This window comes from Panthera leo, chromosome B1, assembly GCF_018350215.1.
Source record: "Panthera leo isolate Ple1 chromosome B1, P.leo_Ple1_pat1.1, whole genome shotgun sequence".
Classification (NCBI taxonomy): domain Eukaryota; kingdom Metazoa; phylum Chordata; class Mammalia; order Carnivora; family Felidae; genus Panthera; species Panthera leo.
In genome coordinates this window covers 16,443,264-16,470,911 of record NC_056682.1, presented here as the reverse complement: position 1 = coordinate 16,470,911, position 27,648 = coordinate 16,443,264, and the positions used below count along the sequence as shown (strand labels likewise).

Genomic DNA, 27,648 nt, shown 5'->3' with positions numbered 1-27,648 from the left:
AGGAACGACCAAGCACCTGGAGAGCACTGGGTTCTGAATTCACTGTCTCAGTGAGTCCTCTGGATGCCCCTCTAATAAGAAGAAAGCGGAGACCAGAGAGGTTAAGTAATTTGCACAAGACAGTAAGTGGTCGAGTCAGAAGTTAAACCCAGGTCTACCAAACAAACAGAAAAACTCTGGGCAATTCCCACCATAATATATTATCAGTATATTCCCACTATAAAATACTCATTTACTCACAGGAATATAGGGAAAGAGAAAAATAAATAACCCCTGTGGACCTTGATTTCTAGTTTTGCTAGTGAAACATCTTGTCCCCAAACCCGCCAAAGGCAGACCTTACAAGAACTGCACAGTCTGCTTGGGATAGTCAACCTAAGCCTTAAATAACGATTTCCTTCCTTAAGTTTTATTGGGGAATTCTATCTACCAATAGCTGTGCATTTGTTATTTGTCAGTGTATTTTTTATATTACTGGTGGTACTGGATTTTAAACTCTCTAAGATACCAGTTATTCCACTGCACAGAATTTTACTGAAGATCAGAGAGCATAATCTTTCTTTTACCATGCCACGTACTGATTTGCATACTCATAAAGTGACCATATATTGGTTCCGGGGCGGGGCGGGGCGGGGCGGGGTGGGGGGTGGTTATAGTCATCCCTTTAGTCCATTGAAATGCAAGGGACACTTGGTTAGATTCCTTATCTTGTTGAACTGGATCAAAAGTGACTGTAAATAAATATATGCCAAAAGATTTTTCCTAGAATTTCTATACTTAACAGGAAAAGTGTTTTCTCTCATTTTTTTCCTAATTTGTATCCAAGTATTCACATGAATGCATTTTATTTTAGAGGAATAAAAATTCTCTACCTTTATTTTATGCGGATTGTTATTACTGATTACGTGGTTTGTAGGGACCATACCGATTTCTGTTCTGAGCATAAATTATCAGCATTTTTCTATAGTCATTTTTAGCCACGCATGGAAACTCACCAGCTATCCACCTGCTCCTTTAATGTTCCTTTAATACACCTCGCATTCCTCTGTGGCTAGAGACTAGGAGTGCTCATTTTGATCTGATGAGATGAACTTACAAATTTACTAATCAAACCACTAGTAATTTTGCCCAGTGCTTGAGAGTATTTTACGAACATTGCACCCTTGCTCCTGGGCCACCCCCATTTTGCTCCATTCATGCACTCTTTATGTGTATCTGATGCTGTCAGCACTCAGTTTCTAACTGTTGTCACCTTTTCCACATGTCCATTCCTTGCTGCCATTGATTCTCCTCCATATTCCATCTCTACACTTCTGCTTATGTGGTGCATCTACACCCAGCCTCCTAAAAAGCCTCTGGACTATGTTCAAGATCATTCTTCTGGTGTTTCCAATGAGGTAAAAACAAATTATTCTCTTTTTCAGCTTTCTCTCTTAGGAGCCGTTACTGTGATTCTGAACCATCCGCGTTTTAACAGTTGACCATAGGGTCTAAGCTATTTTGGAGCACCCACCTTTGCACCCTTGTGTCGTATACAGTATCATTGCTTAGACATTAATTATACCAAAGTTGTTGGCTCTTTCTGCAATGTAGGTGAAGAATCATGCCAGCCATAACTTTCAGTGGAACTGTTCAACATAGTCCTGGAGTGTGATCATTAAAAAATCAAAAGTAGCACTCTTAGCGCATATATCAACTACCTGTTTTGATCAGATTGCACAAAATACTAGGCAGAGTCATTTTATCATCGTGCTTGGAGGTGCAGAATGACAGTTTAGATTCTTAATTACGTGTTGATGCCCCACATATTCTTAAAATTTATTTTAATTCTTTCATTTTCCTACATACAATCTGTGGATTTTAGCATCAGATAAAATCAAGAATGGGGCTGACAAACAACTGGGACACATGTCACAATTTCCCAGTTCAACACCCTTGACAGGCATTACTAATCCTTCTCAATGCTATAATCCAGGCTGCCACTATAATAGATTATGACTGGCATATGAGATGAAATGCATTTGCCATCACTCATGACAATCTGCTAGGCAAAAAAAAAAAAAAAAAAAAAAAAAAATTCCAGGCAATGTCAAATTTTATTTGATTTAGTCAAAGAGAGTATGAAAAAGGAAGAAACATTCCAGAGTCAAAGGATTTTATCCTGCTCTCTGCAAAGAAAATTGAAATTATTTTGGAAAGCATATTTAAGACTTACTGGTTGACATAAGCAAAAGTGACAGTTTTGCTAAACATCAGCTATATAAAAGCCTCTGTGTGGGAATTCTTAGAAGTAGCTGGAATGGGAGCAAAGTGCGTAAACTGGTTTTACACAGATTTTCTGTGGTCCTAAATATATACAAAGACACTTAATAAATACCTTATTTTCATCAAAAAGTCTTAACTTGGTAAAAAAAAAAAAATGTGCAACTAGAAAATAAAACTACTAAGATACCTATGCTTCAGGAAGTACTACTGACACACAGTGGTGACAACTGGAATTGCAGGCACAGTCTCAGAAGAAAATACCCAACTTCCTGAAGCTTCAATTTTGCAATTCTAAATCATGCATCATAGTGTACATTAAAACAGAGAACTAATCAAAATATTTATATATTAAATAAAAAGGAAAATAGAGTAATCAAGAGCATTCTAGGTTACTGAATGTAGTCATTTCTAGAGGCTTATGTTTTGTAGACAGGCCTATAGCCTAAAGACAATCAAATACAACAAGCAATTCTATTCTGTATGTTATGTTACCTTCACATCTGAATAAAGGGTATCATTTCAACATATGAAGAGCCCAAGAATTTACTTTGGAATTCAATTTGGTCAGATATTTTTTCTGATATTTTGGTCAGATAGTTCTAGGATGATTTTAAGGTGGTTGGTTCTTAGAGAAGTGAAATAAAATTCAGAGATCACCAAGTCCAACTCACTCATTTTTAAGTCAAGAAAAGTAGAGCCCCAAAATTAAAAACATATATGTCTGATATCACAAGGTAAGAGGGTGGCAAGTTAAAAATAAAACATAGATCTCTTAACTTCCACTTCTATGAGGTTTCCTCTATACCACACTTCTTAGCACATCCAAGAGATGTATTTGGAGTTCAAATCTTTTAGAAACAAGTTATTTACTTAATATTATTCCTTGTCAACTATTTTTGTAAAATAAGTTCTATAATTAACATTACACAATACCTTGGGCTAAAAATTGTAGAAATTTTATACATTCTACATGCTATGGTAGTGGCCAAAAAAAAAAAATCACATAAAAAAAGCACTTTGCTGATGATTTAACTGATTTGCCATTATTTCTTTGGAATTGAGAAGGAGTGTTGTACGATTCTGTAGCATATTACTCTCACATCATGGTTTTTCAGAGTGTAAACAAATACTCTGCTAAGGTACTAGATATTATCTTTAATATCTTTATGTAAAACATTTCTGGTAAAATTTGTAATTGATTACATATCACCCTGGCTACCATTTATCAAGTGCCTAGCATATGCCATGAATAACAAACTTTTTAATCAATACAACTGAGAAACTGGCATTAATGATGAACAATTAAGGACTTCTAAGCAAAGTTAAATCACACGATCACTTAGCAGAAAGAGTGATTCAGTGTCCATACTTTATCAGAATGAACTTAATTTAGGTATGTTAAAATAATGGTAATATGTAAATAGTAGATCATAATAGGTAAAATAGCTAACCCCTTTTCTGGACACAATCTCCATTTCAGAATGAGTGTCATTTATATAATTATCATTCAAGTTTTTCTCTTGGTCATCTATCTAGACCTCCTCCTGTTTCCTTGTAATTTAATATCGAATGTCTTCCTTTGACTATAAATAAAACTGGTTTCAGTTTCTTTTGCATTATGGAAACCAGCACAAGGAGGAATCATTGTCATTTCTTTGCCTAAGTCTAAAACACAATAAATTTATCAGTATAGAGCGTTCACTTCTTACACTATGTTTTCTCTCATGTTACAGTTTTGTTTAGGCTCATCCCAAGCTGGCAATTCAAAATCTCTGGTCACCCTAGGGATGTTCTGAAATTGACACTTTTTGATAATCAACTGTGGTTTGTCATTTCCGTGAATGCTGTGCTCTACACAGATGGCAATACTCTGAGGCTATTTGATGTTGCTCTTCTGCAGACTTGTGGAGTTAATGTTTCTAAATCAGAATATTTTATTCATTTCCTTCTTTGTTTTCCCTCTTATTTAGTGTTTATTTTTTTCACTTTTCCAGTGTACGATTCAGACTTTGGCAAGTTAAGTAATTATGTACATTTATCAGACAGTGGACCAAATTTCTTTCTTCTAATTTTATATTTGTCGAGAACCTAGGAATCCAAATATTTTCTAGGAATTAAAAACATTAGACTATGCCTTTTCTGTCTCAAAGGAGAGGCGATAGTCTCCTGCAGAAAGGTGCTTTTGTTTGTTTCTGGGCAAGATTCCATTCGCATTCGGTAAGAAGAAATTAAATGAAAATATTAATTAACAGAACCAACTTTAGAATTATGCATAAGAGGGCTTGTCAGACTGATCTACATAAAGAATCTCAAAATTACATACTAATATTTTAATTGGTTAATTGGTGCCGATTTACAAGTACAAAATAAAGTTATAGAAATGGGTTTTAAAGTGTGGTTTAGTTTCCACTTAAGTAGGTTTTTAACACTCTGGTTAAATATTTCTGTGTGATAGGAACTTAAATAAAATCTGTCAAATCCTGCCTTTTGGGTTGACGTTTTTAAACTTTCATACGGAAGGCCATTTTTAAACTAGAATTTCAGCTCTTCATCAGACCAGTTTGTGATAAATAATGGATCATCAAATGTGGCCCGAACACATATACAGTCTTACACATATATACTTGTATACATTTTCCTATACATTCTAGACATCGCACCATAACTACTTTTGCTCATTCTGCAGTGTCATTTCAAATGTTCTAGAGATCAAAACAGATCCTCTCTTGCCTTTTAGGTATTTCAGTAATTATTCTAGGAGATGGCCATGGGGAGTAAAAACTTCATATCTAATAATTTTGCCTAATATCTGTTTCATTGTCCTGTTCAGAATGAAGGGGTATGAAAATGGTGTGTACAACAGGTATTTGGAATTATGAGTCACTTTGCATTATCTATTTCTCTTTGTTCCTACAACCATGGACAACGGAGAGTTGGTTTTCTCATGGAAATGTTAAAAGCCCACTTCTGTTTATAAAAAGGTTATATTTGGGTTCATTAATCATTTGTTTAAACTAACCCTGAACTTAACTAATTTGAAAGATGTCAGTCTGTACCTGATTTAAGTACCAGATAGTTTAGTTTAATTTCAAACCAAATTCGGTGGTATTATTAAAATGCCATGTCTGTGTTGACAGAGGAAAGATGTCTCAGTTCTGCTCAAATGTTATTCTTTGAAGGTAACGCCTGGCAACATGACAAAAAAATTTATAAAGAAGGTTTATGTTGTATAAGGGTCGAATGATGCCTACAAATATATTTTTTTTAAACAACAAACCATCCCTTAATGTAGAAGATTCCTACTTACAGTCTATTTCCTACAAGAAGGAGCAGTTAACAACTTTTTTTTTTTGCCCCAGGCAATGTTTGGTTTGTGAATAGTTTGAGTTACAAAGAGAAATACAGCGCGTTATATCAAAAGAGAAAGTAGATAGGAAGAAAGTAGAAATCGAGTTGCATGATTTCTCTTTGAAAGACATTTTATGATCAAAATACATGGTATTTTTATCGCAATTTTTATAATATTCATTTTAGGATACCTAATTTAATGTCCACGGACAAATGAAATTTTACCTTGGTAAAAATTTTCATGGAACTATTTTTCTGTCTTAACAGGCCTCCTTGTATCAATCCTCAATAGACAGAAGCCTAGAAAGACCCACTAGGTAAGAATGTCACTACATTATGCAACCAGAATATTCAGTGAAATGATAACGAAGATTACGTTACCCGTCATTATTATTCTAAGCGCCATACTTTATGAAGTTGTTTTATTGTGTTTTTGCATCACTGTATATCAGCATATTCAAAAATTTATAAAAACTAAGTGAAATAATTCTGGGTTCCTCTACCAAGAAATTCTTCCCTTCCCTATCTCCTCTCTATCCAGTTTTCTTTTCTTTAAATGGGAACTATAAACATCTAATTTTCAATATTATTAGATGATACTTACAATGGCATATTTGAAAAAAATGTGTAAATTATTAGAAATTTTCTAAATTATGTTCTATACATATTTGTTCATTATACTCTGACTGCACAAATCAAAAACACTGTTGCTACCAATAAAGAATGGCTTACTATATACCACACATTCTAAGTACATAAACATATTCAATCCTTAAGACACCACGGTGAGTCAAGTACTATTCTCCCCACCTTAGGTCTGAACGCACTAAACTTAGGCTTCATTACTTACCAAGTTTACATAGCTAGCAAGGAGCAGAGACAAAGTAAAACTGAGCTAGAATAACTTGGAACTACCCCTAACTGTCCCACGAGTCCACCAAGGTTAAGTCCTGCTGATAGGCTTTAAATATCACTTAACTTGAGAGCATTACCGAAATTCAGACACAGCTCACTAGCAAGAGTGAATAATACAAACTCTCAGCCATATTGTATCACCAACAAGAAATATAAATTTGCCCTTCTACAGATTTCTCTCGGCGTAAGTCAAAAACTTTGTAAATTGGGTCCTTTGTAAAGTGGGTTCATGGGGGCCATTCAGTGACATCAATGTCACTAAGTAAAAGGCTCCTCAAATTCCTCTCATATCTTTTGCATCTATAGACACTCCTAAAGTATTTGAGTTTCAGAGTTCTCATCTGACCTAAGATTGCTATTAAGACTGTGCACAGACCCTCACGTGACGGGACAGTGACGGCAAAAACAGGTCTAGGAAAAGACGGCTATCCTCTTCAGAAGAACAAAGACAAATTCTGAGGTCCAGCTCCAACTCTATGCTTGCAAAGTGTGTGTTGCATCGACTCATTTACGCAATAATGGTAACGTGCACACCTCGCAGGTTTGCGTGTGGGCTGTGCAGACAGAAACGGCAGCAAAGCAATTGTGTATTGCTGCCTCGTGGGAGCTGGTGTTGCTGTTCCTGCTGTTGCTGATGTAATTTTGTGTAATGATCGGACAGACAGCATGCCGCGTGATGTGTATCCTTGTTCACTAGCGTTTGTCCTGAGTGATCCTATATTCAGATCGAGACCATGATAAAAATGTCCTGCCATTATAGACAGCTTACGCCATTTCATACAACCGGATGAAAGTCTCATTAGACGGTTCGATTGCTGGTCAGATCGTGATTCATTCATCACTTCACTGGGAAAATGTTAGAATTTCAGTGTAAGTGTTTTCAAGCTAAGATTGATAGGAAAAGCCGTAGGGAAACCTTGGGGTAAGAGGAATTTGTCTCATCAGGTGACTTCCTTTTTTCCAGTCCTTTCTTTCATGTCGGGCACGCTTCCCCGGATATAGTCATGTTGTTGGAACTCTTCTAAAATACAGTCTCAGGGGCACCTGGGTGGCTCAGTCGGTTAAGCGTCCAACTTGGCTCAGGTCATGATCTCGAGGTCTGTGGGTTCGAGCCCCGCATGGGGCTCTGCGCAGATGGCTCAGAGCCTGAAGCCTGCCTCGGATTCTGTGTCTCCCCCCGCCCCCCGTCTCTCTCTGCCCCTCCTCCGCTTGCACTCTGCCTCTCAAAAATAAATAATAAACATTTAAAAAATTAATAAAAAAATAATAAAATACAGTCTATGAATATTTTTAAAGAGATGATAAAGAAATAGCACTTAATAGCAAGGAATGAATTCTGAAAACTGCAGTTCGGGGGAACAGAGGTAAGGGTTGTACCACTGTCACTAGCACATTCCATCAGTCTTTCTGGTTCACATACTAGACTCCTCTAACAGCAGCCTGACTGAAGCTGATCTCTTCTTTTAGTGCCACGAGCATGGCCAGTGACTTCAGGAAAAGAAGGAAGAGCGAGCCTGCGGTGGGGCAGCCGAGGGGCCTGGATCACGGTGCACGCAGGACCAGCCCAGGCCGAGCGGACCTCCCAGGGTCAAGCGCCACCCTGACCCAGTCCTTCATAAGTTCCTCCCCTTCTTCCCCATCAAGAGCAAAAGGTGAGCAATCATAGATTGATGGGTAAGCAATTCACTAGCTTAGTTTTAACCTAGGCTACCTGTGACAGCTGGGCAAGATTAACCGTGCAGAGATAGTTAGCGTTTAAATACAGTGTCTTGAATACAATCCAGTTTCATAACAATAGCTTTCTTTTTACACAGACTAGGTCAGGTTGGTGAGCTATGTGAGTGGCTTAATGGACTCCATCATCTAGCATATTCAATGCTTTTGTCCTCCAAATGTATCATTTGTGGTTTTTTTGAACAAATTCAGAGTACCTAATTTATCGTCAGGCCATTAAAAGATTACATTTATAAATATTTGCGTATTTTAAAAAAATGGTCTAAAGTTCCTACAACTAGCAAAGTTAATCACATCTATAGAGTAGGAATTAGAAGTAGCAACAAAGAACATTGTTGCCTAAAACGTACTTTGATTTTTTTAATTATTTAATTCGAGACAAAATTTTGTCTGACTTACGGAAGTTTATTCTTTCGTCATCTGTTCTATACTTTGGCCAACATTCACATAGATAGTAGAATATCCACGTTACGCGCGTAACATGGTGTTTGATTCAGAACAGTCCACTAATAAGAACCAACTGGTTTCAAGCCATACTTGGAAAATTTAGATATCACCAAGCCATTGCTCCATATGGCCTCTCTCCTCTCTGGAAGTTCAGTGAGCTGTGTTGAGAGAGGGCAAGTCTCCTTCAGGTCTCTGGAAGACTGGTTAGTGCATTATTGCTGTGGTAACGGGAATATTCCCAAGATGGAGACTGAGGATAAACCAGCATCTACAGGTACCTAAGGCCATACCTAATTTGGGGCCCTGAAATCTTCCCCAATCTCCTGGCATTGAAACAGAACACAAAAGGAATTTGAAATGCGTAAAGAACTTGCGCTCTAACAGAAGTTTCCCCTAAATAGCACAGATTCGGCCACACGTATCAAACGTAAGCACGAAAAGCGTGGCCATGTGGCAATCAAAGCTAAGTGGTAGCTGGTTTGTGTGCAAAACACAGGCTGGTTTGGATGCCTGGACTCCGGATAGGTGGGAGTCACTAGCCGTCTTCCATGGCCTAGTAAAAGTGGGCCTACTACCTGGAAGGTTCAGAATGAGTGAGCCCCTTTTACGATACCTTTCATCCAATTAACAGACATACATTTATCAGGTTCCACTCACTTATGCAAATGAATATTTTAAGATAGTAAATAGGTCATGAAATACCATTGATTCATTATGCTTGGAGAGCACCCAAAAATTAAAAGGATTCTGATTAATTTATATATTTGTTTTTACCCTAGGGAGTGTTGACTCAACTTCCTTTCCCAAACATTACATATCTGCTTGATGTGCTTATCTACTTTTGCAAAGTTTGGATAAGGTTGTCAGACAGGAACTATCAAGAGAGAGATTTTCCCTCATCAGGTTTCCTTCTAAGATGAAAATGTCCCATTGGATGTTAATTTGGCCTCTCGTTTATGAGTTAACGCAGCAGAGCATAAGAATATTTCTAAACATATTCTAAATTGAGGTCAGTTTTAGCTATTATCAAATTGCAAATTATTTTTTTAAAAAAAACAACCTCCTTGGAAAAAACTAAGATGCATTAACCTCTGATGAGAATTTTATACTATATCCAGTTATTCTTAAGAGAATCTGCCTCATAGAATGAGGCAATGAATGAGGAATGAATGAGGTAAATTTGTAGAGCAATGAATGAGGTAAATTTGTATGTTTAAAGAGGTTGTACTGTGTGTCTTGGAGAAATATTAACAGCAGTATTTCAAAGCATCTTGATTTTACAAGTTTGGAAAATGCTTTGTCTTGTTGCTTTTTCTATCTAATGCCCACGAAAAGTTACTTAATACAGTTACGGAAGTAGTAACTAAATGCAAACTTATAAATTACTCTTTACCTCTCTACCATTATAAATCAAACGAGACTCAAATCCTGACCCTATTCAGTTGATTAAACCTCTACCGCTTTTGGCCTTAATTGGTGAACCTTTAAATTACACCGGGTCAGGCTATTAGCTTCCGAGGTACTTCTGTGGTTTTGGCATACCTCGTTTGCGGAAAGATGTATGAACACAATACAAATAGGTATCGAAGCTACACTAATTACTCTTTATATGTGGTTTTGTTAACCCTAATATCTGCGAAGCTCCATTCATTGAAAAAGTATTACCCTGCCTTAGAATTAGGATTTTCTTCCTCTAAACTTGAAGCTACATGTGTAACAATCCGTGTCTAGACTAAACCATGCTAACTGCTTTCCCTCTGCTATGCTATCTGATGCTAACTGACATGCTTCCTCTTTGTGAACCTTTTAACTTCTCCAAATGTCTCTCTTCCACCACGCTGGCCTGGATTAAAAGGTGGGGATGATATGTGTCCATCCCTGTATAGTTACTCAGGGCTCAACGGCAACCCCTCCAATGAGTTAGATTACTGTAACGCTTACAAGAGGCAGCAGCATTTGGATGTCCCTCGTGACTCACAGAGGGCCATCACGTTCAAGAACGGCTGGCAAATGGCCCGACAAAATGCAGAGGTCTGGAGCAGCACTGAAGAGACAGTCTCCCCCAAACTCAAATCCCGTAGTTGTGATGATCTCCTAAACGGTGACTGTGACAGCTTCCCTGACCCAAAAGCCAAGTCAGAAAGTATGGGCTCTCTGCTATGTGAAGAGGAGTCCAAGGAGAGCTGCCCTGGGGCCTGGACTTCCCCCTACATCCAGGAGGGCCGTGGTAACGGCAGATCGAGGCTCCGACACAGGTCAGCCCATGACGCCCCAGGGTTCCTAAAAATGTACAAGAAGATGCACCGCATTAATCGCAAGGATTTGATGAACTCAGAGGTGATTTGCTCGGTGAAGTCCAGAATCCTGCAGTATGAAAACGAACAGCAACACAAGGGCCTGCTCCATGGCTGGAGTCAGTCCTCCACTGAGGAGGTGCCCAGGGACATGGTCCCCACTCGCATTTCTGAATTTGAGAAGTTGATTCAAAAGTCAAAATCCATGCCAAATTTAGGAGATGATATGTTCTCTCCTATAACCCTAGAACCCCAACAAAACGGTTTATGTCCCAAGAGGCGGTTTTCCATCGAGTCTCTGCTGGAGGAAGAAAATCAAAGTAGACACCCTTCTCACGTACAACGCAGCTACGAGCCCAAAACCCTGGTGCCGATTCACATCGAAGTCACCAGTGACGAGCAACCGAGAACTCATTTGGAGTTTTCCGACAGTGACCAAGAAGGAGTTGTGTCTGACCACAGTGATTACATCCACGTGGAAGGGTCGTCCTTTTGCAGCGAGAGTGACTTTGATCACTTTTCCTTCACATCCTCTGAGAGCTTTTATGGATCCAGCCACCATCACCACCACCATCACCACCACCACCACCGGCACCTCATCAGCTCCTGCAAAGGCAGATGCCCTGCCTCCTACACCCGATTTACCACAATGCTGAAACATGAAAGAGCTAAACACGAAAATGCCGAGGAGCCCAGAAGACAGGAAACGGACCCCGGCCTTTCTAAACTTGCGTTTCTAGTCAGTCCCGTGCCTTTCCGGAGGAAAAAGAACTCGACTCCCAAAAAACAGGCTGACAAGGCAAAATGTAAAGCGTCTGTGTTTGAGGCTCTGGACTCTGCCCTTAAAGACATCTGTGACCAAATTAAAGCTGAAAAGAGAAGGGGAAGCTTGCCAGACAACAGTATATTGCACCGTCTTATCAGTGAGCTGTTGCCAGATATTCCGGAGAGGAACTCATCACTTAAAGCTCTAAAAAGGAGCCCCGTGCACCAGCCTTTCCACCCACTGCCCCAAGATGGTGCTATTCATTGTCCATTGTACCAGAACGATTGTGGGAGAATGCCTCACAGTGCCTCTTTCCCAGACGTGGACACCACCACCAACAACTACCACCACCAAGACTATGAGAGTGCACGGAGTCTCCAAGGTGGATGAACTTTTCTTTCTCTGTCCCTGTGGTTCAGACACCCACCATCCAGCTCTTTCATTTTCCATTCCTACATCTCATCATTCCTAAGCTGTGAGACCACTCGGCATCGTTATGTGTTTTTGAAGCAAATGCTTGTTGTGCAAACATGTCTTCCTGAATAGTCTCATTTGCCCATGTGATAATCGGACTTGACGTGTGGCTTAAAGTGATCACCAATTCACAAAAATTTATTCATTCAAAATCAAAAGGGAAAACCACCTTGTAGCTTAATGTTAGGGTTGAAACAACATACGTCGAAACAACCAGTTAAACTTATCTTATCAATTTAAAAGGATCCCATCAAGGAAACCATGATTGAGTATCAGTATCCTTAAGAGACTGATGACTCTTGTTTTGTCGTAAAATGAATCAAAACCAATAATCTAACAAACAGCTTTTACTTAGTTATTATATTAACTTGATAGTCACTCACTCAATAAATAATTTCCTTACATTCAACATCAAGATACTACATCCAAACACTCAGGAAGCAAAACTGAACTAGTCAATGTAGTGATTGATGGACAATGAAAAGAGAATAGGATTTGTTGAACAACCTTTAAAGGGCACATGGGATAAAATTTTTGTGAATACCTCTTTAAGCTGTATAGACAGAAGTCTCATTTCCATCATTCAGTGTATTCATTTTCGTTTCCTTTCCATTACCTTATTTTCTATTTCCGCTGAAACAATCTTCTATTGACATTTGAATTAGACCATTTAGGTTAAAAGTGACCCTCAACTCCATTTTCATAGATGGATTATCACCTTGGAGTGGCAATATGCGGACAAATAACAGTTCAAAGGCAGAGGACTTTTTTTGAGGTTTGTTAGGGGTTCTGATATTTTTTTATACAAGTTGTATACAATTCTCTCTCTCTCTCTCTCTCTTTTTAATTCTTAACAGACATCTGTTCACTATGTAAGTTTTCAGAAGCTGGAAAGAACATTCCCTGCTGGGATTTGGATTGTCAACAGTCTGCTATGCACTGGGCATTGCAGAGTGCTCTACACACTATCTAATTAGCACTGGCACCAACCTAGGTGATAGGTATCATTATAAGCAGTGAGACCCAGGGGAGACAAGAGATTTGACCAAAGTCAGTTAGGGAGTAGGTAAGAGAAAAGAGATGCAAACTCCTAGTAATTCAGTATTTGTAGTATAGAATATAATCTCTATAGGTTAAAAAAAAAGACAATGCAAATTTCATATTAATGTACTGTATATGTGACTCAATTGTTAGCGGCCACTGCACAAATTTGCTTTATTAGTATTTATCTTTGCTTTCATTTATACCATACAACACGCTTCAAAAACAACAAATTAGAATTTTTTAAAACAGTGCCTACAATTTGAAATTTTCACTGATTGAGACGTCATAATTTAAGTTTATAATAAGTCCGCTACCTTTTCCAGTTTTTCAATATTGGATAATTCCAGCTATTCAAGTAAGTGTATCAACGATAATAATCACCTCTAAATTTTATGTACGGATAGAGTACCTTATTGAAACTTGATCTGAGAGGGCTTTGAAATGCATTTGAAGGGTATTTGTCTTTTGATAACATACCCTCTTTCCAATTTTGTTTAGCCCAATTGAAAAATATTTTATATGCCATGGATTAGTAAAAGTGATTTACAACTTAACGATCAGTATGAAAGCTTTCATAAAAGTATTTCCATTTTAGAAACAGAAAATATATGGCACAGAATCTCTCTCATGCTTGAAAATAACTGAGTAAGTTTAACCTGAAATATTTGTGGCCATGTTACCTTACTAAATCTAAAGACTTTGGAATTCACAACCGACAGTTAGACATTTGTCCTTATATGTCATGTAACTCGTGTCCACCTGCTGTTAAATAGACAATTCTGTCTTATAGTCAAAGTAGTCACGATCTTTAAGTAATGTTTTCTTTTTATGAATTAGCATTTTTTAATTCCTTTGTAGCTGGATTTATTTTATTTTTCATGCTTCTTGGTAATCAATATAACTAAACCTGTTAAAGGGATAAGAGAAAGAATTTACTAATTTTGACCCAGTTATACTGGTAAAATTCTGTAACAGAGACTACTGAGATATTCTTAGACTCTAGTTACATTTCCACATACAAATGTGTAAAGTATAAGAAACCATTAAGAGATACTTATAATCATAATTTGGGAATGTAATTATTTATACTGTGCTTTCAGATGAATAAAAACAATTCAGTATTTCATAAGCAGCGTAGCAATCAATAGGATACTTCCTGTTTAGAGAATTTTTATCCCTTTGCTTCTTGGAATAAATATATACTTTCTGATAAGGCAGCTGAACAAAAGGGAAGGCAAAAGATAAAGGCCTTTTAAGCCTTAGGATGACATCTTAAAACTCAACAACTATGTACCAACGGGGTGGGGGGATAGGGGGACAGAGCGTGTAGGGATGGGGCATGGGGAATGGACACGACCATAGTTCTGCCATCATCATGCTTTATTTTTCTTTTTCCTTACTACATTCTTAAATTGTTCCATGAGATGTCTTAGTTTTTGTTAATTGTTGCTATGTTCAAATTCTCCATCTTCTATAGGCCCTATAAACGTCATTAGAAGTTTATCAATTTTCAGTAAGAGAGAGAGTGTGTGTACGCATGAGTGGTGAAGAGGCAGAGAGAGAGAGAGAGAGAGAGAGAGAGAGAGAGAGAGAGAATCCCAAACAGTCTCCATGCTGTCAGTACAGAGCCCAACTTGGGTCTCAAACTCACAAACCGTGAGATCATGACCTGAGCTGAGATCAAGAGTTGGACGCTCACCTGACTGAGCCACCCAGGCTCCCCCTGCCCTGAAAAATAATTACAAATTGGAGGCAAAAGGAATAGAAAGTATTAAATCTCTGAGGTGAGAAATCCCCCCCCCCCCGCCATCACCCCGCGAGTATGAACTGTCTATACCAAGTGCTGCAGCATACTTACATCAGCGATGTAACAGTTACATTTGGGATTATAACACTTCTGCAACCTCGGATACTTTTCCCTTTTGTGATGCTCTGGTTTTGTGTCTTCCATCACAACTTTATCGTTTACCTATGAATCTTATACCCATGTCTTCCATTGTGCTATGTCTCTAAATCCGAAGGAGAAAACAGTTGCCACCAGGGACCATGGCTAAAAAAGGTCGGCTTTTAATTATGTGAACACTCACTCTGACCTGTCCTTTCCCACAGACCATGAGTCCCCTAGAAGTTACTCATCCACTATGACTGACCTGGGGAGAAGTGCACCGAGGGAAAGAAGAGGAACTCCAGAAAAAGAGGTAGTTTGTTCAACAGCACTGGAGTCTTTTTTTCTGCAACGTACTTGATAAAGCACTTGCCAGCCAGAGTTTTTTCCAAAACCAGTAAAGAGCCCAGGTCAAGAACATAAAAATGACGAGAGAGAAACTAGAAACACCTTCCCTGGAGGTTGAGCAAAGGACTCAAGGCAGCACGCACCCCGACCCTAGCTGTAGATGTCCCCCAACCGCGGTCCGGTTCCGGCAGCGAGGCCCCGCCGAGTCTTGACCTGACACCCGTGAATTAACAACCGTGCTCTGCGAGAGTGTTGAGCTGGGCTGCCCCATGGAGGAAGGAGATTTCCCAGTACAAATTTCGCCCCTGATGTAGAGGAGAGCTCTAGGTCATCTGTGTCGCAAATCAATACAAATTCGACCTAATTTTTGCTGGCCTGCTTTTGCTGGAAAATCACTTGGAAAATCACTGCTCCTAGGAACCAGGTACCAGCTAGCTTTGTGCATGGTCCCGAGCCAGGGCTGGAGCTCAGGTTCACGCCGTCTTGGAGCCGTGAAGGTTTGACGGCAACTGAAGCTGGCCTGGGACTGGTAGCCGCTCCAGGAGAATCCCTACAGGTGTCTCCTGCAGCCCAGTACCCGTGGGACCCCCCCAAAGAAGTCAGGAATGTCCCAGGTTGCCTAACATTCATGGAATCCCAAGGAAAGAGAGTGGGGTGAGGAGATAACTGAGAAATAGAAAAGGCAGAGCTGAATCGGCTAGCTAGGGCGTGCAGGGTGATTGAAGGTGAGTGTGTGTCACATCTTATCACGACTAGAAGATGAGCGGCCGATTTACCGTGTCAATAAAGAATTCCTGAACCCTCCTGGGAATGCAAGATGACCAAGCCTATACTTTGGGCCACACACTCGCTTCCCAATGAGAATTGGGCTAATATTTCTTTGCTACTATGTTAAAAAGTGTTAGTAAAAGGGATAATGGCTTCCTTCGTGACTTTTTCCAGTCTTTTTATTATGATTCCAAAGGAGTTGTGTTAACACATAAGGCACAGGGCAACTGACCCAGGAAAAGCCAGAATTATACCTGGGACAGATCCCTCTGGAATTGTACTGCAGTGTTCATCTACCTTAGTTTCTTTTTTTTAATTTTTTTAATGTTTCCTTATTTTTGAGAGAGAGAGAGAGACAGAGACAGAGACAGAGACAGAGCACAAGCCAGGTAGGGGAAGAGAGAGACGGAGTCACAGAATCCAAAGCAGGCTCCAGGCTCCGAGCTGTCAGCACAGAGCCCAATGGGGGGCTCGAACTCACAAGCTGTAAGATAATGACCTGAGCTGAAGTCGGCTGCCTAACCGACTGAGCCACCCAGGTGCCCCCATCTACCTTAGTTTCTAAGAGGAAATATGATATTCAGTAATTACGGTGAGCAAGCCATCTATTACACTCCTGTTATAGCTTAAATACCTAAATGAAGAACTAATTGGTTGACTTATGAATTGCATAGAGGGTTTACATTATATATGTTTACTCACTCCTTGTGCTTTCATTTCCCTTTAATTCACATGAAATTGCTTTCTTGTAAAAAAAAAAATCCAAATTTTAAGTTAGCACTAACTGTTTACTTTCCCTTTCAGAAATTGCCTGCAAAAGCTGTTTACGATTTTAAAGCTCAGACGTCTAAGTAAGTAAGATAAATATTCATTATGTGACTTAGGTTGGCTTTAAATACTTTGGTAATACTTTAAGAGGTGAATATTCTAATGGGATGTATTACGATAAGGTCTAAGTCCCAATTCAGCGAATTCAGCAATCAGCTATAACTAATGGTTCCTTCACAATTAATTGGGATACGGCTAATTCTATTTTCATTTGTAATTTTCTTGAGAAACATTGGGTTTTAAGTGACACTGAACATCTAGTGTACCATGAGTTCAAAAGGATAGGGCAAATAAAACGGAATTAAGAATCTTGTTTTCGGGGCACCTGGGTGGCTCAGTCGGTTAAGCGTCCAGCTTCGGCTCAGGTCATGATCTCGCAGTCTATGAGTTCAAGCCCCACTTCGGGCTCTGTGCTGACAGCTCAGAGCCTGGAGCCCGCTTCAGATTCTGTGTCTGCCTCTCTCTCTGCCCCTCCCCCACTCATGCTCTGTCTCTCTCTGTCTCAGAAATAAATAAAGGTTAAAAATAATTTTTTAAAAAAAGAATCTTGTTTTCTAGAAGTTTTGTGTCAAGAATAGCATAAAAATTCAGTGTTGGGGAATAATTAACACTCACTGGGAGAATTTGATAACACCTATTTATCCAACTATATCCAGGATAGTTTGTGGGATTGAAGGGTAGAACTGTGTACAAAGATTCTTCGAGTAATATCTCCACGTCTTAACACTCAAAACTTGGAGATCCTGAGCAAAATTGTCTCCCGTGGTCCTTTTTTTCTTTTTTCTTTTTCTTTTTCTTTCTTTATTTTTTGAGACAGAGGTGGGGGGGGTGGGAGAGAAGAGAAAGGGAGAGAGAGAGAGAGAGAGAGAGAGAGAGAGAGAGAGAAAGAGAGAGAAAATCCCAAGCAGTCCCCACACTCAGTGCAGAGCCCAAAGTAGGGCTGGACCCCACAGGAGATCATGACCTGAGCTGAAATCAAGAGTTGTACACTTAACGGACTGAGCCACCCAGGTACCCCTCCTCCTGCACTCTTTTGATGTTAGTGTTTTCATACTCCTTTGCTGCAGTATTTTTTTTAACCTTTGTCCTTATGAACTTGTTCATCAGATGGGCATGTGGTTAAGAAAGGCTAGGGAGGGAGGCAGTCTCCCAGAAGTGTCATGGCCCATGTGTACAGACCTTATTTAAGAAACTTTGGTCTCCATTAGAATTGAAGATATTGAAATCATTGTACATTGGCATTAAATTATCCTTTGTTGTTTAGACGGAACATATATAATATATATATAATACATAATAACAAAATACTTTATTCATTAAAATGCATATTATATTAATAGTTCTAGAAACTGTCTCTGACATGAGACATGTAAAAAAGATAAAATCACTCAGATTTTCGTAATGCTGCTGAGATGGAGAATGAACTAAATAGGAAAATGCTATTTAGAAATTAAGATGTTGGGGCACCTGGGTGGCTTAGTCAGTTAAGCGTCTGACTCTTGGTTTCGATTCAGGTCATGATGCCACAGTCGTGAGTTCGAGCCCTGCATCAGGCTCTGTGCCTCTCTCTCTGTCTCTCTCTCTGTCTCTCTCTCTCTCGCTGTCTCAAAATAACTAACTAAATAAACATTTTTAAAAATTAAAAAACAGAATTTAAGATGTCAAACGTGGCTTAAATCGGGTATTTAAAAAAATCCTGACGAAAGCTTACCTCTTTTTTTCCTTTTTTGATGAGATAAGTAACACCTGCTTCGTGCCTACCACCTTCTCGCCCTTATTACTGCTCTGTGGTTATGGTGCGACAACGTGCATGATGCATGCCGATTTCATAAGCGAACGGTACAGAACATGTAAATGTCATTTCTTCTTTGTGACAAGCCATCAAAAGCTTTTTTAAGTGTATGAACCCCTGAGGAATGACAGGACATATGACACGGGAAAGGTATCCACCCAGGGCCCACCGCTTTTTGACAAGGCTCAATAAAAAACAAGCCGTGAGAGAAAGGTGAGGTGTAGTGCAGAGGCGAGTGTTGGGGTGTTGATTGCGTCGCTGGATTTTGTTTGCTCCAGTTGCCAAGCCTGATGCCATCCTCCAAGGCCATGTCCTCCTGGTGCAAGCTCTGAGTCAGCAAGGGTTCCAGGCTTGCAAATGGCACAGCCCTCCTGCAGGGTTATCTGCCCGCCCCCCCCCCCCCCCCCCACCCCCGACCTTTCACCAAATCTTCCTAAACCAACAGGATCTAATTGTGTAATTGTAGCCTTCAGGGAAGTCGATTCAGTAATCACCCATGGAAGTCATCCCATAATGTTAGCAAAAAACAAAAACAAAAAATGTTTCCCACATACCATAAATACATTTATCTGACTGCCGTTCAATCATATTCCTCTCGTTCTGTTTTTAGGAGACGAAAAGAGCACTCCCCAGTGTAGTTAACCTATTTGACACAAAAATCGAGGTTCTGGACGACTCACACAGCTTTCAAAGACTCACACACCCAGAAGCACTGACTGTTAACAAAGGCCCAGCCACATTTTTACGTGCTTTTAATTAATAGCTAGATATGGGTGCTTTTTTGTGCCTAACATCTTATAAACAAGAGACAGACATATCTGCTTTAAAGAAACATCTGTTTTAAAAGCTACTTGTCTTAAAAAAACAAAACTAAAATAAAATAAAATAAAATAAAAGCTACTTGTCTTTACCTAATGCAAAAAGTTTAATTTTTTAACAACACAGCTAACGATACAGCTCAGTAACTCACCAGACATAATGTCTCAATTGTTAAATAGGAAAAAAACATAAAACGTCATTTCCAAAGGTTGTCAGTGGCCACCATTCTAAAAGGGTTTGGGAGGGAGAAAGCAAGCTTACCATTATGGGACTCAGAAATTCTGGGTCTGAGACACAGTTTTGAAAGCTGTTAAGTGAGATTTCTGTCCTTTATGTAGAAGGCTTAAAACGTTTAAATACAAGCCTTTAAAAATAGAAAAGATTTCTTTTCATATTTGAAAGAAAAAGTTTTCTCTAATTGACTTGTTTTTAAAAAAAAGCTAAGCTTCCTAGTCTCATTTCCAGAAACAAAACACACCTGGTACTCAGAAAGCTATTGGATTGCAAACATTAAATATTTTGTTTTTTGTTTTCTACATCAGGCATTTGGATAAAAGAAGGGAGTGCTGTATTTGAATGTAAGACTCCTTGAATCTCCTCTGTCTTTAGGGTTACTGAAAATTTAACACACTTTCAATGTGAAGATTTTAACACTTCGAACTGTGCAATAATTCTTTAATTAGCAACAGTTTTTTATTTTTTTTATTTGAGAGAGAGAGTGCACACAAGTGGGAGGGGGTTCGGGGTGGGCAGTGCAGAGAGAGAGGAGAGAATCTTAAACAGGCTCTGTGCTCAGAATGGAGCCCAACTCGGAGCTGGATCCCACGACCCTGAGATCATGACCCGAACTGAAATCAAGAGCCGGACGCTTAACTGAGCCACCCAGGCGCCCCTAATATGTAACAGTTTTTCAATTAATTATTTTAATCAATGAGAAATACGCTACATCTGATATCCAGCTCTCTTCATGATCCATTCTGCACATATAAACGATCCAACTCAAGATTCTGAACTAAACATTGCAGAAGATTCCAGAATGGGGAGGCAGATGTGTAGGAAAGTAGGGCTCTTGGGAAAAGATGTGAAATAAGTGTCCTCCAACAAAACGTAATTACGAGGGCAAAACAGCAAACAGACAGTTACCTGGATAATGAAGCCGTCAAAAACAGATGCAGTGGGGATGAGAAGGTAGGCATGAATTATCTAAAATAAGTAATGTTTTTATAGCTTAAAACTACATACCCACATCTACCTACTTAGGAAATAAGCAGGCATATAGGTTTCTTCTTAGAAATAACCAAAATGGAAAAGCATAGATGGTGTCCTGAAAATACTTTTACTTTTTAAAAACAAAAGCTATAAAGAGGGCGTGCATGTCTTTACACTTAAAACATGTTCATGTCTGCGCTCCATTGAAGAATAAAATCTTTTTCTTTACACAAAATCAATTCCTTATCAAGATATGCCAGTTAAATAAATGCCCGACAACCAGCTTCCAAGACCTATAAATAAAAATTTTTCTGATGATGGCGCTTCGGTGCTAAAGCTACTTATTCTCCTTATTGTAAGCTTTAGCACATCCAAAGGGGCCAGAAAGAAAGAGAAGTTAAGGTTCTATCTCACTAGCTTCAGAACTAACAAGATCAGTGCAGAGCGAATCTATCATTACGCCAAGCCTAACAACTCCTCCACAGTAAACTAATGATTACACAGCAATAGTCCATCCTGGCCTTTCAATTTCATATCAGTTTGCCTGTGCCTTGTATCAAACACGAGGTTTCTATTTGTTCGGTTTTTGAAATCACTTTTAAAGTTATAAGTGAATTCTAAGGGTTTGCAACGAAAATCCTGATGTAACTGGGCTTGACGGATTATTCCATACTGAAAGTACGTTTCTCAGCCAAATACAGATCAAGTGAGAGTGTTGATCTTAAGAGTAATGGCTACACATCAGGGGTCGGGGGCGGGGGGGGGGAACCCAACCCTGAAACGTGTCTCTTCCAGGGAGCTGTCATTTAAGAAAGGAGATACTGTCTACATCCTCAGGAAAATTGATCAAAATTGGTATGAGGGAGAGCACCACGGGAGAGTGGGCATTTTTCCCATCTCCTACGTGGAGGTAAGTCCTACCCCTTCCCTCTCCCATGGCTGCTGTTTCCAAAGTCGCCACAGATCAAGAATAGATAACTTTTTTTCCCTCGTAGAAACTCACGCCTCCTGAGAAGGCACAGCCTGCAAGACCGCCTCCCCCAGCCCAGCCTGGAGAAATCGGAGAAGCTGTAGCCAAATATAATTTCAATGCTGACACAAACGTGGAGCTGTCACTGAGAAAGGTACCCTGGCCATTGTCGTCAACAGGGCTTTTGAAAGGCTGTGTATTTCCAAAACTAAAATAGGTTATCTATTTCCTTGGACGTTTTTGTGTTTCCCCCATGTGCTACAAAGGACTCTATGAGGCCACCCTGAGGCGCTGTCACCTACCGCTCCGTGTCCTTCCAGAAGAGGTCCCCTGGGGGATGCACAGCTTCTCAGAGAGACTTTCCCTCCAGGCTTAGCATGGCAGGTTCCACGTCTCCTCCAAGGGGCGCCTCAGGCTGAACAGCCAGGAGCTCTATACATGGAAACATCAAAAGGAAAAGCACTTGCATACACTTCAAAATATTGTTTGTCCTGCTGCCTTATTATTCAAATTAAAAAAAAAAAATGGGTGTTTCAACATTTACTTTTATCTTGGAATCCAGGAACGGTCCTAACGTAATGAAGGTACTTCTCCCTACAGAGCCTTTTTGCGGAGACATTTTTGTGCAGGGCTGTTCCCCTGATCAGCCTTCTCTAGGCCTCATGACTGACCCAAATTTCACTAGCAACCGATCCAATTCTAGTATGTTAGTAATATCAGGAAGAACTCTTTTTCTAATTTTTTAATGTTTAGTTATTTATTTTGAGAGAGAGAGAGAGAGAGAGAGAGCATGGGGGGAAGGGGTAGAGAGTAAGAGAGAGAGAATCCCAAGCAGGCTCCGTGTTGACAGAGCCCTATGTGGGGCTCGAACTCAGGAACCGTGAGATCATGACCTGAGCCGAAACCAAACACTGGATGTTTAACTGACTGTGCCACCCAGGTGCCCCCAGAAAGAACTCTTTTTAATTTGTTTCTGCGCAGAAAGATCAAACAAACTATCTTCATGATTTGCTAAACCATCACATTCGTTTGTTTGAGTTGACCACGTGTCTGCACAGAGCACAGGCTAGAGAGTCCCAGGCAGGGTGGTTCTAGAACTCCTTCACCTACTGGCGAATCCCTTAGCCAGGGGCAAGGAAGGCAAACGACACGGTTCTTGTACCGGCAGAACCTCATCCCATTCTCCCTTCTCGGCCCTGGTTCTGCATCATCAACCCATCGTCTACCGTCCCAGCGACAACACAACATTCCATGAACCATCCCGGCTGATGTTTCATACTATAAAGAGAAGCTTCTGCCAATGCAATTTATAGCTCCAGCAACAGCCTGGCAACAGCAGTGTGCTGCCCAGAAAATCAGTGCAATTTTAACATTACGGAGATTTACTTTTCCTCAGTTATGTTCTATGCAGAGGCCAATCAGAATGGATAGTGAGTGGTGTTACACGATCTTGATCCAGACCAGGTGGGTGTCGGCCCTGGGCACAGCTGTGGATTATCTAGGGTACGTCCTTTGCCCCATCCTGCCAGCCTTACTCTTTGCTCCTGCTTACCACATGTAGATCAAGAAAGCAAAACGGTATGCCATTCAACTTCCTCCCTTCCGGAGCTTGACTTCCGTAATCCATTTCAGATACACAATCACAGCGAGCTGAGTTGCACTGTTTTGAAGCTCTTCCTGCAGAAGGTCGTTTCCCCGAATCCTGTCAATGATAGGATAACGCTACTGTCATTGAGGTTTTCCCTGTTAAACTATTCTGCTTTTTAAAGTAACTGATACAAGGCATTTCACATGGTACCGGTGTGAACATGTGTAAGCCCATTCACACAAACTAAGCATCCTTAGGGGAGATTCTAATGTCATCGATGAATGATTACGTATCGTACATGTTGATAATCTGTAATTTGGGAATGAGCTCAGAGCCTTCATTTTCATTCCCCTGACAAAAACAAACAACAAACAACAATCATAACAACTGGAGGTATCAAACTTTCCCAGATGGAAAGCTATTGCTTATTAGAAACCATTGACAATTGACAGTTTTTATGTTACCACATCTGTATTTATAATGCATTTTCCTAATATTCATTGCAGGGAGATAGAGTTATTCTTCTTAAAAGAGTTGATCAAAACTGGTATGAAGGTAAAATTCCAGGAACCAGCAGACAAGGCATCTTCCCTGTTTCCTACGTAGAAGTTGTCAAGAAGAATGCAACCAAAGGTGCTGAGGACTACCCTGACCCTCCAATACCCCACAGCTATTCTAGTGATAGAATCCACAGCTTAAGTTCAAATAAGGTAAGAAGACATCCTAGCATATTAGCGTCATGTTTGGGAGCTTGATGCAAGATCATTGACATGGGATGTTAGGCATAGACTAAAACATCATACCTATTGCAAAGCGACAAAATGTACATGTTATGTTTCTGAGTGTGCGTGCCATGTCAAGTCAATATAATTGAATCTTTCTGAGGGGTGCTAGCACAAAGGTTTCATGCTTGATTTGGATAATTTTATTTTCAAAGTAAAATACTGAAAGAGAAAACATTAGCATCATAAAATCCTATATGATATATGTCTGTATGTATGTATGCAATTATAGCTGCTTTTTGAAACTCAATTTTTTTCTGAAGCTTGATTTTATTTTTAGATATGCATGTTTTACATGGATTCTATGCAGGTGTAAGTAATATATATAAGTATAGAATGTATTGATAGGTAGATAGATAGATCCCAAAATGGTTTATTTCAACAACACATGGTAATTGAGTTGACAAAATTCTATGAAAGTCTTGGGGTATTTTGGTACAGAAAGAGAGAAAGTAAAAATTTTTAATTGAGGTCTGTAAGTCAGTTTGTTTATTAGTTTGAATGAAAATGTCATTGGTTCTTAGGAGTCCTCAAGTTTGTTTTATTAGGTTTAGGATGATTTCCACTGTCTCATTAGAGCCAGTAGCTAAAGATACTTACCTTTCTCAACATGTAGTTTAAAAGGGACTTTGCTTCCTGAACTGGTTGATTAGAAAAGGCTATTCCAAAAAAGAAAAGGAAAAAGAAAAGGCTATTCTACTTTCTTTACTCACAGTGTGAAATTGTTCTTAATTTTCTATTGAATTATATATAATATGTTGTGTTCTTCTCATGGATGGTATTTAGGGATTTCTGTCTCCTTTTCATTGACTTTCAAGGGTAAAACTTTAAATTACCAAGGAATTATTTCCAAAATATTGTAAGTACTTCCCAACATTTTAAACATTTTGTTTCCCATAACTTACTGAAAATTTTAACTGAGACCAAGGCTGGGACATGGAAAACTAAACCATTTGGCCCTAGCAAAATAACATTAACATCACAGACATGAAATCATTTCATGTCCCAAAGCAAGAGAGCATCCCCAGTGACCTAAACTACTCCTTGAAAATGAGTCTACAAGGATTTTACATATGTAAATGAGCTAAGAATCTACTATCCGAAGAGAAGCATTTTCTTTTAAAAGGGCATTATATTTATTCTACTCTTTGAAGACTGGGTTTCCATTGCAGGGTAATTGCTGTAAATCCCTTATCACTGAATAATAGAACAGTTTGGCAACACTGGATAACACAATGGTAATCAGATTGTGTCTGGTTGATAATAAAGTTTTCCAGAATCTTCTTTAGTAGGTTGACTTCACTACCAGAGCTTAGCGTTAGAGAGCAACATCCTTCCTTCAATAGTTCCTACTGATAAAAAGACAATATCAGAACCTTCAACCATATATTTGTCTTATTTACCATTCAGTCATCTTAAAAAACTACCAGATGAATTTCAAAGCAACTGTACCTTCAAACAAAATATTATAAGAAAGAATAGGCATTTATCTAGAAAGCCTTATTTAATATTTAAGAAATTCTTCCATAATGTCTTAATTAATACTGGCAATGTAATACTGTAGATCACAGTGTTTTAATCCTTGTTGTGGATATGATTTACATGTATTTTCAGTTTCCTGAACTTTCTCTTAGAATACCAGATTTTACGTTTTATAAATAGAGAAATTTCACTAAAAACTAATTAGTGTTTTATTCTCACTGCTGGGAAGAAAATATGTTGAAAAGCTTATGTCCATAATTTGAAAAAAAAAATGCTTAATGATTTCGACCCATCTGGTAATCTATGATATCATTGACTTAATAAGGGAAACTTCTCACTAGTGTTGAACTGGATCATTTTCAGAAAAAGAACTATAATATACTTCTAAGCCATGACATCCAAAATACACGTATGTATCCTATTTTCTAACTGGTATTTGCAAATAGAGGAAAGAACTCATTGACTCATGCATCACTCTGACACATTCAAATCACATTTCCTGACATACTATCTTTATTTTAGGGGAGATCCAAATGGAAGTTGATACCATTTCTGATATTTCTGCTTTTAGTGTAGTTGAATCCAATTCGAATGCTTTAGGGAGGAAAGGTAATTATGTGATTTTTGTATTATACGTATATTTATGTTATGTAGGTATCTCAGATACGTAATTTGCCTTTTTGTAGAAGCAAGTCCATTGTAAAGCTAAGCATTTGGAACCTGTTAACATGTATACTGGCAACCGTCGTGGTAACAGCTCCGGAGTAGTGGCAGTAATAGTGACAGTGGTAGTCATGACAACAGTGGGATTGAAAGATCTTTCTTCCTTGTCTACATAGTATTCCTGACCATGAGAGAAAATGAAAGCGAAAAGTAATCATCTAGAATTCTTATGCGTTTCACAGAGGTTCAAAATCTGTTATTCTGTTGCATAACAAAGAGCATAAGATAGAATGCTGGCCAATAACAGAATTTCTCTAGACTATGAAATGAGACTTAGGTAATTTCTGTCTTACTAAAAACTGAACATAGACAGGACCTGCTAGGGGTGGCTATCTATCTAGTAACAGACCACATGTATAGTATCACTTTGCATCAGGTGCTAGGAGGACTAAAGACCACCTGAATCTTCTGTTAGGATGCTCACGTGAGTTTTGTGACTCTTTGGCTTATATACCCCCACCCCAAGGTGACAGGACATCATATTTCCTTTAAAAAAATAGCTAAATAAATTGTATTAATGCCCCATTCTGGTTAAAGGACACAGAAGTCAAAAGTTAAGTGGCCTTAGGACCAAGAGTGCCGAGTGCATGAGTAAGGTCTCATCCTAAACAACCAACGAGAAAATGCATCTCCAAAATCTTCCAGACCCAAAGCATCTCCCTGGAGAGAATGACAGTAAAATGCCATCCACCAGACTGTCAAGGCCTTCCTACGTACAGCATGTAGCATTCTTTCCAGTTCAGCAATAGAATGTCTTAGAATGTTTCTAGGCAGCCCTTCCAGAACTACTTTTAAGGAATTTCCATTACCATTCTGTTTTGTTCAATATATCCAAAATATACTGATAATAGTAAGATCCACTGAAGTATATTTTTACTTCAGGAGATTAAGTTTCATAAATTATACTCCACAGGTTTACATAAAAGAATGGGAGTCCTAGCAGAAGTTTACTCCCCTTAAAATCATATGTTCCCTTTCTATGTAAACATTTACTTTGGGTTTTTTAAACCTTGAAGTAGTAGTTATCTTTACTTTCATTCTGATCAGGGGTTTCTGCTCTTGGAAAATATTTTTCAGAATTGATTCACTGGGAAATGTATTCATGCATAATGATGTAAAAATATTTTATGCCATACGCTATAATTACGTTGCAAAACATAAGTGAAA

At 39.0% G+C, this 27,648-nt stretch overlaps 1 protein-coding gene across 4 annotated transcripts in view; it reads left to right on the top strand.

Moving 5' to 3' along the window:
- Positions 1 to 27,648, top strand: part of SORBS2 (sorbin and SH3 domain containing 2) — a 220,990-nt gene that overhangs the window by 172,875 nt on the left and 20,467 nt on the right. For 2 of the 4 annotated variants that reach the window (XM_042934334.1, XM_042934332.1), the window contains 7 exons: positions 5,881 to 5,930; positions 7,996 to 8,180; positions 15,397 to 15,485; positions 17,093 to 17,139; positions 21,732 to 21,846; positions 21,932 to 22,060; positions 24,001 to 24,204. In XM_042934334.1, coding sequence (XP_042790268.1) covers positions 5,881 to 5,930; positions 7,996 to 8,180; positions 15,397 to 15,485; positions 17,093 to 17,139; positions 21,732 to 21,846; positions 21,932 to 22,060; positions 24,001 to 24,204 — 819 coding nt within the window. Of the gene's footprint in view, positions 1 to 1,340; positions 1,398 to 5,880; positions 5,931 to 7,995; positions 8,181 to 10,564; positions 12,152 to 15,396; positions 15,486 to 17,092; positions 17,140 to 21,731; positions 21,847 to 21,931; positions 22,061 to 24,000; positions 24,205 to 27,648 lie in introns of all 4 variants that reach the window. The other 2 variants (XM_042934331.1, XM_042934333.1) reach the window with 2 other exon arrangements.